At 41.3% G+C, this 15912-nt stretch overlaps 3 protein-coding genes across 4 annotated transcripts; 2 read left to right on the top strand and 1 right to left on the bottom strand.

Annotated features, from left to right (window-relative positions):
• Positions 1-191: 191 nt before the first annotated feature.
• On the top strand, positions 192-5764 carry si:dkeyp-117h8.4 (uncharacterized protein LOC572032 homolog). Of its 2 annotated transcripts, XM_034229990.1 has the most exons (10): positions 379-438; positions 602-665; positions 1247-1313; positions 1586-1641; positions 1780-1813; positions 1910-1935; positions 2022-2094; positions 2255-3790; positions 3906-3939; positions 5358-5764. In XM_034229990.1, exons 3-10 carry the CDS (start codon positions 1301-1303, stop codon positions 5368-5370), a joined length of 1785 nt encoding a protein of 594 aa, XP_034085881.1. In that variant the 5' UTR covers positions 379-438; positions 602-665; positions 1247-1300; the 3' UTR covers positions 5371-5764. The 2 variants fall into 2 exon arrangements, with proteins under 2 accessions (XP_034085880.1, XP_034085881.1); XM_034229989.1 differs by lacking the exon at positions 1247-1313 and having other exon boundaries at positions 192-438.
• Positions 5765-5779: 15 nt separating this feature from the next.
• On the bottom strand, positions 5780-15814 carry ppat (phosphoribosyl pyrophosphate amidotransferase). Its single transcript, XM_034229992.1, has 11 exons — positions 15526-15814; positions 10848-10914; positions 10233-10439; positions 9851-9963; positions 9629-9771; positions 9373-9439; positions 9132-9283; positions 8442-8569; positions 8105-8326; positions 7764-7884; positions 5780-6890 (listed from the first exon to the last, which is right to left on the bottom strand). The coding sequence occupies exons 1-11, from the start codon at positions 15651-15653 to the stop codon at positions 6715-6717; spliced, it is 1524 nt and encodes a 507-aa protein (XP_034085883.1). The 5' UTR covers positions 15654-15814; the 3' UTR covers positions 5780-6714.
• On the top strand, positions 11354-15208 carry LOC117555197. The gene is made up of 6 exons (XM_034229991.1): positions 11354-11765; positions 11984-12454; positions 12832-12891; positions 12976-13602; positions 14074-14151; positions 14465-15208. The coding sequence occupies exons 1-6, from the start codon at positions 11369-11371 to the stop codon at positions 14698-14700; spliced, it is 1869 nt and encodes a 622-aa protein (XP_034085882.1). The 5' UTR covers positions 11354-11368; the 3' UTR covers positions 14701-15208.
• Positions 15815-15912: the final 98 nt, after the last annotated feature.

Here is a 15912-nt window from a genome sequence, read left to right as displayed (position 1 = left end):
CGCTAGACGGGCAATCATTTTGCCCTACAAATAAATGATGCGCACTAAATGTTGTTGCGTATATCACTATGTTGACACATACACACATCCCCTCCAACACATAATTTATACATACATACATTGTAAAACAATATAAATACAACGTTTCTACATAACGTTTAATTATAGTATTCAACAACGCTTTTCTGGAACGCAATTTTTCCTAGCAACAGTGAAGGCCACTCTGTCCAATCATTGGCCTCTATTTCGTGGAGAAATCATTTTGAATCTTGATTCATTTTGAGAGCTTTTTTCATCAGCTACCTTACCTTGCTGCTTTCACTACCCATCATTATCAAGAAAACGGGATTTTAAAACAACATGGACGATTTTTTTGATAAAAGACTATCTGCTAATACAGTTAACTACAAAACGTCTCTGGAACGAATCATAGAAAAGGTGTGTTGATGAGGCTTGCTATCGGGATAGCGGTGGCTACGTTACTGTTAGCATGAAGTAGCAAAGCTGACGTTAGCTTGAACTAATTTTAACTAATACTAATACTAACTTATGAAAATACTAAGAGTTTACTTAACGTTACCTCTGCAATTGCTTTTAACAGTATTCGAAGCTTCAATACCTCGAAGCGGTGCAAGAGGTGGACCTCTACAACACCAAAGCCCATAGTAAGTTGACTACACATTTATTAAGTTATACCATTGGTTCTCCCAGCGTTTTCATACTAACGAGTTTAACAGAAACCATTATAGTACAGCATTGATGACTTTTGTTACGCCAAAAGGTGTTGAGCTACATATTACTGATCATATTTACCACAAACACATTTAATAATCAGTGCTGTAAATGTACTCAAGTACTGTACATAAGTAGAATTGTGAGATATGTGTACTTTACTTGAGTTTTTCAATGTGTTGCTACTTTGTACTTTTACTCCACTACAATTATTTAACACCTTTAGTCACTTTGAATATTTGGATTAATGATGTGAGATATAAACAAAACTTAAATATAAGACTTTAGTTACACCTGGAGTAGAATTACAAGCTACCCTCCAGTATACAAAGGGATTAGCTGCACTTTTAACAGCTCTGATAAACACTTTAATGCAACAATAAGTATAATCAAAACATAGAATATATATATTATTTTGTAATGGGACAATTTGCATAATGAGTACTTTTACTTTTGGTACTTTAAGTATATGTTGATACTAAAACTTTTCTACTTTTACTTTCCTACACTCTAGTACTTTTACTTAAGTACAGGATTTGAGTACTTCTCCCACCTCCGTTAATGATGAATGATTGAACAGGGTAATTGTAAAAATCATATATCAAAATGTACAGTTTTCTGCAATGACCCTAAAAAAAAAGGTCTTTCTGTTGTAGACTTGGTATGTGATTTTGGTTGTATGTAACCTTAAGCTCTGATAATTGTTACCACTTGTCAATGTTTTTTGACTAAATTATCAATCAAGACATTTGACAGATGAATAAATAGTGAAAAGTCAGGGATTTATAATGAATTGCCATGTGGCCTGGTCTCATTGTGAATCTGTTTTGTCTTGACTCCTTGCATGATGAAGCCCTTGAATGCTACATGAAGCTGTCAAAGATAAAGCTCAACAAGCTGGATTCAAAGGTTTGGGTCGCTTTGAGCATACTCTGCACACATGACACAAAATGCAATCATCTGATTTAGGTGGCAGTTTATCCACTGTATTCAGATATTAATTATATATGTACAGCTTTTATAATGGAAAACGTATCTTCTCCTCAGAGCATAGAAGAGTTGAGAGAGGAGTCAATAAGCTGTAAGTATCCATAACTAAAACGTGAATAGCTATTTAGAGATTTTTGTAAACTGTATATTTTTTCATTTGATTACTTTCATATTACTTCCCACACAGCCCAGTACATCACAGGAACCTCTCAGGTAAATAGACCTCTGTGTTTATTGTAACAGTTAAGTCTTGACTATATTAGTATCTTTTAATGTTTTGTTTATTTTATTTTCAACAGTTAGACTTCACGTATCAAGATGGCAGGGCTGCTGCCTCCTGTTCCGTTATACACATGTCGGTGGAAGATGATGGTAAGAGCAAGAAAGCAATGGGCATTTTTTTTAAACAAACCATGGCAGATAGAGATTGTGGAAACCTTGACTTTTACTTTTAAAGGTTGTAGAAACCCTGCAATTAAAAAAAAAAAAGTATATAATTGCTGGTATTGTTTTTTGTTCCCTTCTCCTTAAGGGGTGGCTAGCAATGAAACGACTCAGCTGTCGACGGTCTCATTGGATGAGAGTCAGAGAAACATTTATTTTACAGACTTCCAGCCTGAGGACCAAGATGAAGAGCTGGACATGACCCTGAGGAATCTTGGCAGTTCTCTAGTGGAGCTGTACCCCAGCATGATCAGCCGATTAGGGCAGGCCTGCCGTCGGCAGCAGGTCTCTGATGCCGCTGACTCTGTGCTGAGGAGGTACTGCAGATGGCGAAAGCAGTCAAACAGAAGCAATCTGAACAACACCTTCAATGTCCCGCTGATATACACCAACAGAAAACCTAAAAACATGACCGACCAGATGCTGCTGGAGGAGAACACCAACAGCCCTGTGAAAAGGCAGTTCATGGTCGCTGAACCTACCCATCGGTCTCCCTTGAAGATAGTTAACAAAATTCAGTATTTGGAAGTCCAGCAGCAGTCTCCTAGGAGGGAGAGAAGAGAGCATCCCATGGTCACGATGGACTTTGGTCCTTATGAGACTTTAATGCAAACAGAGAGTTGTCTGAACGAGACCTTCGCTGTCTCTGAAGCATCCCAGCTGGAAGAACAGCCCTCCATTCACACAGTCAGTCCTTCACGACCTTGCTATCCTGCTGCAAGAGCATCTTTGGACGCGTCTCTCAGGTCTGGAAGGTATTCTCTTTCTGCACACCCACTGCAGACTGATGGCTGCTCTGTGAATGCTTCGGACCCCCCCTCTGTTAAAGAGAGACTGGACATCTACGGCTCTCCTGTCAGGAAGAGTTCCTTAGAGGCCAGGATGGTGACCGACCTCAGATCACCTCAGGCCTTTTCCAAAAGCCCCAGAGCACATGCTGTGGAAAGCTTTTCCAGAGAGCCTACCAGGCCCAGATTACTGTCCACCCCGCCACAAAAGCCAACTGTGCTATTGAGGATGCTCCACCCTCAAGACTCCCATCTTTCCCCCCACCAACAGCTGCGTTCCCCTCAGTCAGCCTCAGCAGGAGAGAGTCGCCACAGGCTCCGGAGGAACCTTTCCTACGACTCCTCCCTGCCATTATTGCAGGTCCCTTACTCCCCAAAGAAGCTCGACGAGGACTTTCTAAAGCTCTACCACAAGTTTGTCTGCCAGAACAAGTCCTCTATCTTTAATGGGATTTCCTGCCGCCTCTGTGTGAGAAGCTCTGAGGCCAGCAAAAGCTCCTCTTCCTCGGCTCTTGCAGCTCTCGCCCTGTCGCCGCACCGCTCGGTCCTGAGGAAACGCCACAGGGAGTTAAACTGGGACAGCCAGCCCCAGTCGAAACGCTACAGGGACGAGTTCTGCCCGTCCTCTCCCGGGTCCGCACGGCACGGGAAAGAGCTTCTGAGGCGCCGTCTCGCTCCGTATGAATATGAGCAGTCCCATGATGGCGTCTCCGATAGCGCCGCGAAACCCAACATGTTTCAAAGATTCAACACCCAGCAGCGCTCAGCAGAAGCACATCAGGAGACCTGGATGAGTCAGCACCGCCATGTGTCTGCAGCTGATTTGTATGACATGGGTAAGCCTGCTTTGTAAAACACATTATACTGCAGGATACTTTATTTATGTCCTGTCTGATGTTTAAATTGAGCCATTGTATTAATTTGACCCATTATTATGCTTTTTTTCTACAGGAGTTCATAGAAGAAACAATGGCTGCTCTCCCAGGTGATTGTAATGAACTCTGTACAGTGTTGTTTTTTTCTATGCAAGACCATTGCTGCCAATGTGACGAAAGAAAAAAGTTCAAGTAGGTCATACAAGAAACTTTCCTGGAATAATGACTCTGTTTTAGCTTAAAAAAATTGAATTATTTTGAGACAGCTTGCCATTCTTTGAGATAAATACTATATAATGGAGTTCAGGAACAAGTCTCATGATTTAAAGACACTTAAAGGTCCCCTATTATACTCTTTTTCAACAATATATTATAGATCTTAGATATATACAAAACATGTCTCTGAAGTGTTTGGCTCGAAATACCAAACAGATCGTGCATTGTAGCATCCCATAAACCCCTCCTATTCAGCCCTGTTCCAAAAGTGCTGATTCTGTATCTGAAGATTTAAAGGCTAATGAGCTGCAAGTGGCCACGCCCCTCTGAGAAGTGTTTGGTCTAGAAAAACTCAATGATCTGGGAGGAGATTCAGGTGATAAGGTGGGCGGGTGTTACGTTGGTTGGTTATTGGCTAACGGTTACACAACCCAAAAAAACATTGTGACATCACAAAAAGGCCAAAATCTGATCAGCTCATTTCAGACATGTTTTTATATTAATGGATCAGGTGAGAGAATCTCTTAACACAGAGGGGACACGTATGTATACATTAGACATGAAAAACTGGATTTTGAGATACTAACGGCCCGTCTACACTACAGGCATCAAAAATTCTTGAAGCTGGGCGTGTCTGAAGCTTGGCGATTTTTTGCGACCAACAACCAATCACATGAATCTCCCGCCCCCGACATACAAAGCAATAGCAATGTTAAAACGAAGTAAACTGGATATAAACTCCCCAAACAGGCGAAAACCTACCAGTTTCACCCACTGTCTCTGCCACCTCCCTCCATGCCTGGTTCCTCCGGTTTGTATCCCGGTAAATAGTTCTGGTCGTAAAGAACCGGGTGATTTGCTACCGTAATTTCTCGTTTGGAATATGAGGAAATGAACTGCGGTCTGGCTCTCCCAGCTTGCACGCGGTTTGATTGGCTAGCGCTTGTACTGGCGGGATTTGCATAAACGGGATTTGATTGGCTGATGCCAGCATCGGGAGCATCAAAAGTTGAACATTGCTCAACTTTTGATGCTCACGATGCTTGCAAAGCCATGCTCCGCTCCCCACAATGCAGTTCGGCGAAGATTCAAAATCTTCTACGTCACCCCATTCAAGTGAATGGGCGAAGCGTTGAAAGCATTTTTCGATGCCTGTAGTGTAGACGGGCCGTAAGTCATTACTTAATTTGTTTTCATTTCATCACAAGGCTTAGTTTCAAACTTGTTTCTTTTACTGGCAAAGATGGGATTACCAAGTTTGTTTTTGTGCTTCCGAGTATTGATTTGTTCTCATTACCCTCTATTTTTTCAGAAAATGGTGTTGAAAAAGGATTACTGCGGCCTGCCAAAAAAAAGAAGGAAAACCATTTTGAGGAAAGTTGCTTATGAAATATTGGTGAAAAGGAAACAAATGATCACTAAAGCTTAAAGCATTTTTCTCTCAGCGAGCCAAGGATCTTGGATCAGTAAATGCATCCGTTGAATTTTATATTTCTAAGCGTCTGTCACACGTTCATTCATTTCTCATCCAAGTTGGTGTCTGGATGTCTTGGAGATTTTAGTCAAAGCTATCTATTTTATTATGATTGTTACTCTTAGTGCTCTAAACCTTTTCATTGTTGTGCATGATACATCTATACCCGAGTTAATAACATTTCTGTTTTTTATCTATTCATTCAAATAAAATGGTCAGTCTCAAAATGCTGATTTTGAACAAAACCATAAGATTCTTTGATTTGCAGTTATTGTGTTTATTAAACTTTACATTATATTCATGCAAGTTTTAAAGTTTAGACAAAAAAATATCGAACAGTCAGACCGAAAAAGAAAAGCATGGTTCATTTCAGGCAAAAGGAGAAAGTCATAAACGTGATCAAATAAAGAGTTCTCTCTTTTGGTCATGAGCCTTGTGCACTTTTTTGACATGGAATGTGAAAACTAGTATAAAGACTTTTACGAAAAATTCATTTACATGGTAACTTTCAAAAACAAATAAAGGCATGACATGAGGGAAGTAAACAGACTAAACTGCAGCAAAGAGAGACTCAGTAGTGGAGGTTATCCAAAGTAACATTTTCAACATAAAGAAAAGTTTAGATGTGAAGGTTGTATGAGCTACTTCAGCCGGTGTATACAGAATATAACTGTCTGCATGTCCTCAGTTTGCAGAAAAGGCAAAGCATTGTACTGCTGGGGACAAAAGTATACTTTAGCCACATTATTGACAATATTTTCAACATATTACCTTGCAGTAAGACAGCCTTTTCTGAGGGGGAACTGCAGCTGTTATATGTAGTCATGTGTATGCCACAGGTTTTAGGTGGCTGAAATGCATTTTGGCTGCTGAGCAGAACATGTAATTGCTTGTCCAATTTTGGGGCATGCTGGATGCAATCAGGAAATGCACCTATCCTGTTTAAGTAACTCATACAATCTCACCTCAAAACATCCAAATTATAAGGTTAGATGACGGCATCTGAGCAGGACAATGACACTGTAGAGAAAGAATACGCTGTTTTGTCTATAATACATCTTTTAGTGTCCCAGATAGCGGTATTGAAATCCTTGAACACTTTTCCAGTCCACAGAGATTTCATTTACATGCATCAGCAGTACTAGGAGCCCGCAGTACAGCCACAGAGCTGCTGCAGTCGCTCGTCGTCATGGCGTTACCACTCCAGCTCCACCGGGTACTTCCCGGTCAGACAGGCGGTGCAGTGGCCCACTCTCTTGCCGGACGTGTTGCTGGTGCTGATCATCTCGTCCTTCTCCTTCAGGGAGGCGATTCCCTCCTGAACGGCGGACACCAGGCCCTCCACAGTGAGATACTTAACACTGGCAGCACCTACACAAACAGTTCAAGTATTTATGAGATGAACTAAAGACACAATGAGGCAGTAAAGATCAAGTGGGAAGATGGCACAAAAACTTAAAAATGTGATGTCCTGCATTCAAAACATCACTTAAAGGTGGGGTAGGTCATTTTGGAGAAACCAGCTCGAGTGCGCTAGAATTTGAAAATACACAAACGGAAAAAATCTGCCACTTCCTTACAGAGCCCCTCCTCCAACACACAGGAACGCGCACATGACCAATGAGGGCACGAGATAAGTTTGTGCACCGATGGAAGGTTGACAGGCAGGTAGGCCAGCCAGTTACTTTAGCCGGGCCGACTAAAATGATTGGTCGTGCTTTTTACAGTACTACGGCTTCCACAGATTACATTTTTTGTATCTATGCATTGTCAAAGCATTTCATATTCATTGCTATTGGGATGTTAAGAGCATTCCATGGAATATAACAAAAAGTGTTTCTGAAATAAATTACATACCCCACCTTTATCAGCAAAATGAACTTGTATGTTCCCTGTCAGTGCTTGAATATTATACATGATGCTTTTGGAATAGCATTTCTGCAGCATGCTCCTTTAGTTTTTTTTTAGCTTATGTAGGATAGTTTTTCAACACAGAACACTTCAACTATGAGTAGAAGGAAAACTTGTATCTAATATTTCCTTCTGAAATGTAAAGAACTGTGTGTGGAAGTATTAAGTTGCCGAAAATGGAAATACTCAAGTACCATGGATCTGTACTTAAGTACAGTACTTTTACAACTAGAATAATTTGGCCCTGATATAAAAACTTTGTCAAAAACCTTTTTTTTTTTAATAAATTGTACAACTTTGCCAGACAGATGTATGTGTTATATTAGTTCTTACCAATGTATCCGGCAATGTCCTGAAACTCGGGCTTGTTAGCGATGAGCTCCTCCTTGGTGGGAATATTGATGCCCATGTAGCAGGGGTATCTGATCGGTGGAGAGGCAACCCTTATGTGAACCTGTCAATGACACAATGAAAGGTCAGACTTTGGTCCGGGTGAGTTAGTTGGAAGACCCTCTTAACTTCACCTAAAGTGTTAAGCGGCATGTGCATTTCTTGTGTTTTTAAGTTTTTGCTTTTGATCATTGTCCTGCCCACAGATCAACCCCCATTAAAACATTGAGTGTGTCATATCAGCATATAGACAGGAGTGTGTGTGACATCTCAAGTCAACTCACCTCCGTCGCACCGGCCTCCTTCAGCAGTTTTATAATGGGGGAGATGGTGTTGCCTCTCACGATGGAGTCGTCAATGAGCACCACCCGCTTCCCAGCAAAATTGTCGGTCAAAGCCCCAAACTTCTTGGCAACTCCTAGCTGCCTTAAGCGGGTATTCGGTTGAATAAACGTTCTCCCGACGTAGCGGTTCTTACACAGAACCTCTACGTATGGCAGCCCAGACTGTGAGAGGGGGGAAAGAAGAGATACAAAGTGTTGTAAGGACAGATGTAAATCAGGGGGTGGGTGTAGTACAGCATTTCTTTACACAGTTTGAGCAGACAGCTTGTACACAGACCTGCTGAGCGTAGCCCAGGGCTGCAGGAGTTGCAGACTCTGGCACAGTGCTGACCACGTCTGCGTCGGTTGGAGCCTCGATAGCCAACTGACGACCACAGCGCTGTCTGACAGTGTACACCATCTGCCCTGCAGCAAAGAGGTAGGAAATACTCACTATGCAACACTTAATACACACAAAGTATTCCAATAATTGACACGAAAGTTAAATAGTTCAGACCAGAGAGGTCTGAAGCAGTTATTCATGGTCTGTGATTCAATTATTCAAAAGATTATATATATATATAACTTTTTACAAAGGCCTCATTGTTCAACATACATTTTAATTCCAAAAACTTAACAAATTGTATTTTATTTAACATACCATATTTAGAATCTGTGTTTTATTTAGCCTATGTATACCCCACAAGTTAAATCCTTTACACTTTATTTGATCTACATGATACTTACAGTAATTGAATCAGTTGTATTGTTTTATGGGTAATCTGTTTTGAGATGGCGCAGATATTTCTAATACATGTCTTATATATGTTCTTCTCTTGTGTTGTTCTTTCACATAACTAACAATATCAATGTTTTCAATATATGTCAATCTTTTTCAAAGGGCATAGGCCTACATAAGGAAGTTAGCATATTCTCTATATTTTAAGAATAAAAAACAAAAGAGAAATTGAGCTATAAATATTCAAACCTTCAAAAATAGAGTCCGGTCTGGCAAAGTAAACATATTCAAATATGCAGAAGGCGGGGGGGTCTCCCTCAGGGCGCGGGACGACACTCAGAGACTTGACTCCGTGTTTGGATATCTGCACTATCTCTCCTGGTAAGACCTCTCTGTAATACCTGAGAACCAGAAATTAAATAGAAATGGTCAAAACCCACAACACTTCTATTATAATGCAGAAGATATGACATGTGAGGCAAGAACTGACTTGGCTCCGATGGACTGGAAGCTGCAGGACTCTGATGACACGACCCAGCCCTCGGTGTCCTCCTCTCCTGCACCGGACCAGAAAAAAAGAATGACGTTAATCATCCACAACTTTACACTTCTGACCTCTGACGAAATAATGCTCTGAGCACTGATAAGCTCCTTTGATGTCCTGTGTTTATCAGTAGTAGTAGTTAGGGTATTTTTTAGGACAAACATGCAGTGTCTCTGTTGTGACGGTCACAGAATCTGAATACCTGAGTGCAGCTTAGAGACGGGAACAATCCGTCCAATGCAGAGGGGGCGATTTCCGTAAGGGTCACGCACCGCATAGATAACATCTTTGAACATCACCAGCAGTGAGTACGATGTAGGGGTCTCACTCATCAGATTTTTAATTCTAGAACAAAAACAAAAGTAAAATCGAATAGGATATTTGCTTTTGTTGCATTTATCCAGCATGGAGTCCAAACACTGACCTGGCGACCCAGTTTGGTGCGTCCCGCTCCTCCATAGGTGGAGTCAGTGCCAGCAGCTGGGTGATGAGCTCACTGTCTGAGCTGGTGGAGAGGCCCACTCCGTGACGCATGACCTACACAGCAAATTCACAATGATCGATTCAGAGAAAATATATGGATAGAGATTCAGACAATACTGTTAAACAAGTGTTATTTCACGCACATGTATTTGTTCATGTTTTAAATAAAGTTATGACACACAATAACACTGATGGATTAAATAGTTTTAAGAAACATTGTATATAAAGGCCTTGTTTTTTCCTTCAACAAAGATTTTATTTCGGTGACCTAGGAAGGGCCATTGATAAATAACAGTTTAAGTGAGTTAAGGGGCCATCCTCACCTTTCTCCGCAGGGCAAGAGCATTAACCAGCTCTCCATTGTGTGCTACTGCGATCTTGCCGTGCAGTGTATCCACCACAAAGGGCTGGCAGTTCTGCAGCTCTGAGAACCCAGTAGTTGAATAGCGAGTGTGACAAATACCCAGGTTACCAGAGCGCAGTTTCAGAAGAGCCTCTGAAGGGCAAGCAGTGCTCACTAATCCCATTCCCTAGAAAAAGAAAGACACGAGGAATAGGTGAGATGTTTTCAGTGACACAACTAACAATAAAGGTTAATAGTGTTGTGCAGCCATAATCTTGTAGAGTGGAAAGCCAGGTCACAATCTGATGGACAAACCAGCACAACCATAATCAACCAAGAAGGTCAAAATCTGGTTTTATTGCCAAGTAGGTTAACACAAACAAGAAATAGGCTTTGGTGCTTACATAAAACACAGCAAGATAAATTGTATAATAAGATAAATCATTGTCATTTTGTGTATATGTTTGTGACCATTTTTATTTACATAGCAACTTTAATGAAAAGTAGATTAAATGTTTCCTGCTTTTTTAACAATGCGAGTTGAACTCACACTGTGCTGGTTTGTTCATAAGCTTCTGATCATAACCAATGTTACCTTGTGGGTCGTGTATGTAGGCGGACTGGCTCCATTACTCACGACAAACCCGGCACTTTCCTGACCCCTGAGTAGACACAAACAATCACATGTACAATTTAAAACAGTGTAAATATATCAGTAGAAAGTCAGTTTTACAATGAATGATCCCTCAGTGTATTTTTGCAAGTCAAAACATGCTCAATTATCAACCTAAATATGAGCCTTGAGGCAAACCAAACTGGTTTTTATAAGCAAAATAAAGCAGGAGTGAGTAACCGACAAAAACAGAAACGTCTGCTTCTCCACTGTGGAGATGCCATATACGGAGAGCCGCCTTGCTGCAGATTCAGCCTGTATACCAAGCTGCTTCTCGGATTACAGTTGGTCCCGCCCCCTCGGCACACAGCTTAAGCCAGTGGTGATGCAGCTTTTCAGCATGGAGGCGTTGCTTTCAGGCTTAACCGCCTGGTTGCCTGGGGAACCGGGCAGCAGAGACAGACGGATTGGGGAAAAGAAAGCGTTTCCAGGTCAGCTCAAACATGGAGAGAGGAGCAGAGAGACAAAGAGGAGGTGATAGGGAGGTGGCAGAGGAAAAAGGCTCGGTGGAGAGGCAGTGGGGGGAGGCTGAGGTGCTGGCTCTCATGACAGTGTGGGACGAGGTGGGAGCTCAGCACGTAGCAGAGAGCAGAGCCACATTTGAGCTGATTTCAGAGCGTCTGAGGAGGCTCAGTGTTGTGCGCAGTTGGTGGGAGTGTCAGGCCAAGTGCAGGAGCCTGGGACTCCAGAGCAGGAAGCCAGACGCAGCAGCAGGCACCTCAGCAAACTACAACCCAGGAGTGGATGCAAGGCCAGAGGACAGCTGGGAGGAAGAGGAGGAAGATGTGGGTAATCAAAGAGGAATCTACCATCCCTCAGTCACTATCCCAATACAGGAAGGTAAATGTAGGATCAACCCCAACTGAAGCGCAGATGATCATGACCTCAACATTTTAGTATTTTAATCAACTGATCGATAAAACAAGCATGTCAGTCAAACTGTTGCCTGCTCTAAACATTTGAAACACAATCTAAAGTTAGATTAAAAGTAAAAAAATAATTGTGATGAATTTGTTTTTAATTAAAAAAAAGATAACCGTTTGTGGATTTGTGTACAGGTATCAAGAGTCTAATCCATCAGACTCCTTACACTGCGAGTGTGGCTGAAGAGAGCGGGCGCCACTGGACGGACGATGAGGTGCGAGCGCTGCTGTGCGTCTGGGCTGACCGGCACATTCGGGAGCGCTTGAAGTGCACGCTACGCAACAAATCCATCTTCCAGGAGATGGCTCGTCAGATGCAGAGAAACTTTGGGGTGGTACGCAACTGGAAACAATGTCGAACTAAATACAAGAACTTGAAATATGATTACAAGACTGCCAAAAGCGCTCACGCTGTTCGAGGCAGCGGCGCAGGAGGCCCGGGGAAATACATGAAGTTCTTTGATGAGGTGGAGGGAATTCTACTGGACCGGGGGCTGGAAAACGGGACCATGGAGATGCAGAAGAGGTTGTATGAGGGAGAAATTGGAGCAGAGAGGCAACAGACATCGGCCTCAGAAAGTGAAGTTGTGATTGAAATTGACGATGGTGTGTATTCAGTCTGCAGTGTAATTAGGGCTGCTCGATTATGGCAAGAATCATAATCTCGATTATTTTGGTCAATAATTGATATCACGATTATTAAAAACGATTATCCATTTACTTTGAAAACATCCATTTATTGAAAAAAAAATACGTGAACAGTATGTTTTTAACAGTTGATTACCCTGAACTTTAAGTATGATTCAACTGAAAAACCAATACAAATTAATAAAAGAAAATAGTTTTATTTAGATTATGTTGTTTTCATAATCGTTGCAAGCCAAAATCGGAATTGCGATTAAAATACGTTTAATTGAGCAGCCCTAAGTGTAATTGGTCGTATTGTAATTAAAGCTCAATTTCTCAAATGATCTTATTTTCAGATGAAAACAGTGATGATTATGATATTGATGGAGACATGGAAGCAAGATGGAGAGGAACAGGTACAGTACGCCACGTGAATAACAAGAGCAGTGAAAGTATATATGTAATCTTTTCTTTCTTTAATCGTTATCTATTCCCCCCAGATGCCCATCTTGCACTCACGGATCCGTCCAGCTCTGAGCAGTTCCACGTGGTCACGGTGTCAGACACGGGCCGAAACTGGAGTGACCAGGAGGTGCGAGCGCTCATTCAAGTCTGGTCCGATGAGCGAGTGTGCAAACAGCTGGAGAGCTCGACTAGAAAGAGAGACATCTTTGTCCAGATCTCCAACAGGTTAATGCAGCAAGGCATTGAGCGGGACTGGAAGCAGTGCCACACCAAGTACAAAAACCTCAAGTACCTTTACCGCTCCCTTCAGAGAGGGAAGGGTGAAGAAGCTGACCCTAGGCGCCTTATGAGGTTCTACGATGAGGTGGATGCCATTATGAATCGCACAAGTGATGGCTCACCACAGGAGAACACAGGAACTGCGGACCACCAGGCAGAATCAGACAGACTCACGATGTTGGGAGTCCGTGAGGAGAACAATCATGTAGATGTGTATTTGAGAAAGATGAACGCAGTGACCACAATGGCAGGAGGAACTGAGGACCGAGCATGTGGTTCTGATACGGTCTCATCTATGTGCTTCGATGTGACACCGAACCACGAAGAACTGAGGCTGCATGCACTCCAGGAGCTACGCTTTGATCAACAGCACAGATTAATGAGTGAGCCCAATATCATTAATTATTCACGTTTAGTGTCCAGATGTTTGATGTAAACATTTCACATATAGCTGTCTGCTATCAATTACCACGGACACATCATTAAACCTACAGAAGCAGAGATAGCAGCCAAAAACATTTAAGCTTTGTTTTGATTCAACATATCTTATGTATGATCTCCCAATCTTCAACCAATAAGTGGCATTTTTAAAAGGGTTGGATTACTCGAATTTCTGATAAACATTTCTGCTCAGACCAAGTGTTAACTAGATTTATTTTCCCCTACGGGCACAGCCTTGGCAATCGTTTATATTGCATGTACAAGATGAGGAAAATAAATCTTCGCAATGCCTAACCAACACAACTGTCTGCATGGCTATTTATCTTTTAAAATACATTGAAAATAGACAACAAAAAAGAGTTTGTTTTGCTAGTAAATAATGTATGGTAACTGAGAATGTATTTTGTTTGCAGGCTCTTGTGAAACGCGTGTAAAGACAGAAGTTATCTATTCAGCAAACAGAAGGATGAAGAGGAAAGCTGTGGATCAAGGTTTGAAATGTGCCTCCCTCTTTAAGTCACTTTGTATGTCGCATGATGTCCACAATTGACAGAAATCTTTGTATTTCTGATTGGGTAACATGATTTGCCGTGGAGCCACGTAATTACATTTTAGATAAGGGTACTTGTTTTGTAACTACTGACAGGACGCACAACTCATGATGGCTGTCAGACCAAAAGAAACAGAAACATTGCTCGTCCATGAGAATGTTAAATATTGTATAAGCAACACTTTAAAAAAAACAAATAACAGCATCCATATAATTCAAGGATAACAATCTGATTGTATTTGTTTCTTTTTCAGACTTCACACTCCAGACACCAGTCAAAAAACAGGTCACTGGCTGTGATAACATGGAGGCTGGATGTAAAGAAGAGCAGGATCACATCCCGATAATGAAGATCAATTCAGTCTGTTCAATAGCCTCACCTAATCCATCCCCACAGAGAGAGGTAACACCTACTCACACATGTGTTACAGTACAAAAAACATGTTGCAACCAAGGTAAACTAAAGACATTATTCTTTAACAGACTGTAGGAGTTTAAAGACACGATGCTGCTGAGCTGTGAGAAAATCAGATTATACAGTTTATTTCTGTTTTATAAGAGAGATTGTATGTCATCTTATAAAAGCTGCAACCTCTTGTCAATTAGTTTAACGACAGGAAATTATATTAAGAACTAATTGCACTAGTAATTTTTCAAGAAATGATGCCAAACCAAACATATCACATTTGATAATGTGTTGCTCTTCTGCAATTTGAGTCTACATAACTGTTTCGGACTTTTTTTTGTGGAATTTAAAAAACACTTTGAAGATATCTGTATGGGCTTGTTTTTCTTACTCTGGAATTTGTATAGACAATACATTCAACAGCAGATCACTTAATAGGTTATTTGCACATCTCCACATCCGATAGTATTTTAGTGATTCTGTTACCAAATATTTAGTTTGTGATTAACTTTATGTAGCTACTTATAGTAGATATATTACTGATCACTTTGGCTAAGTTTACTGAAGAAATGTTGACTTTTCAGTGTGGTATTGAACAAAGCCTACTTTAACTTCGATAGATCGATAGATAGATAGATAGATATACATAGTATGTGAATACACATACTATACAGAGATTCTGTTTGAGAAACCAATGTGATTTTGGAACATTGAACAATGTAAATATATTCTAGTATACCTCAACAATGGAATTATGATCAGTAGAAATGGCCATGACATGGGACCTTTAAGTTGTTTATTTAGTTTGCTGTAGCTTATAAGCTTCTTATTTTGTTTTTTAACGTAACTTTATACGGAGTGGTTTTGCATTATTTTCACATTACACACACACACCTTTCTGTAGCTTACCTGTGCTGTAGCGCCACCAGTCCCAGAGTTAGGACCTGAGCCACCTCCAGCTGTGTGGGCCACTCTCCGGCCGCCACACAGCCGAACACCCCGCACTCCTCCCCGATACCGTTATCCTCAAACTCCATCAGGCCTTCGTGAGTCTCGGTCCTCCGGTAACCGGGTGGTTAACAAGTCTCTTGCGTTTTCCTACACCAGTTCTGATAGCATTGAACGAACACGTGTACCGTTGTTTGTTAAAGCCACATGAACTCAGCTGACATTGTTGAAGCGGAATCACGAGTTGTGAATACAAACTTTGTGACAAGTAAATCACTTAGTGCAGTTTTAGCAGAAACATGCAACAGTAGCTGATATAAGATAAATCGATCACGCGATCTATCAAAC

The sequence above is a fragment of the Gymnodraco acuticeps genome, unplaced genomic scaffold, assembly GCF_902827175.1.
Source record: "Gymnodraco acuticeps unplaced genomic scaffold, fGymAcu1.1, whole genome shotgun sequence".
Classification (NCBI taxonomy): Eukaryota; Metazoa; Chordata; class Actinopteri; order Perciformes; family Bathydraconidae; genus Gymnodraco; species Gymnodraco acuticeps.
This window is presented reverse-complemented; position numbering and strand designations above follow the sequence as displayed.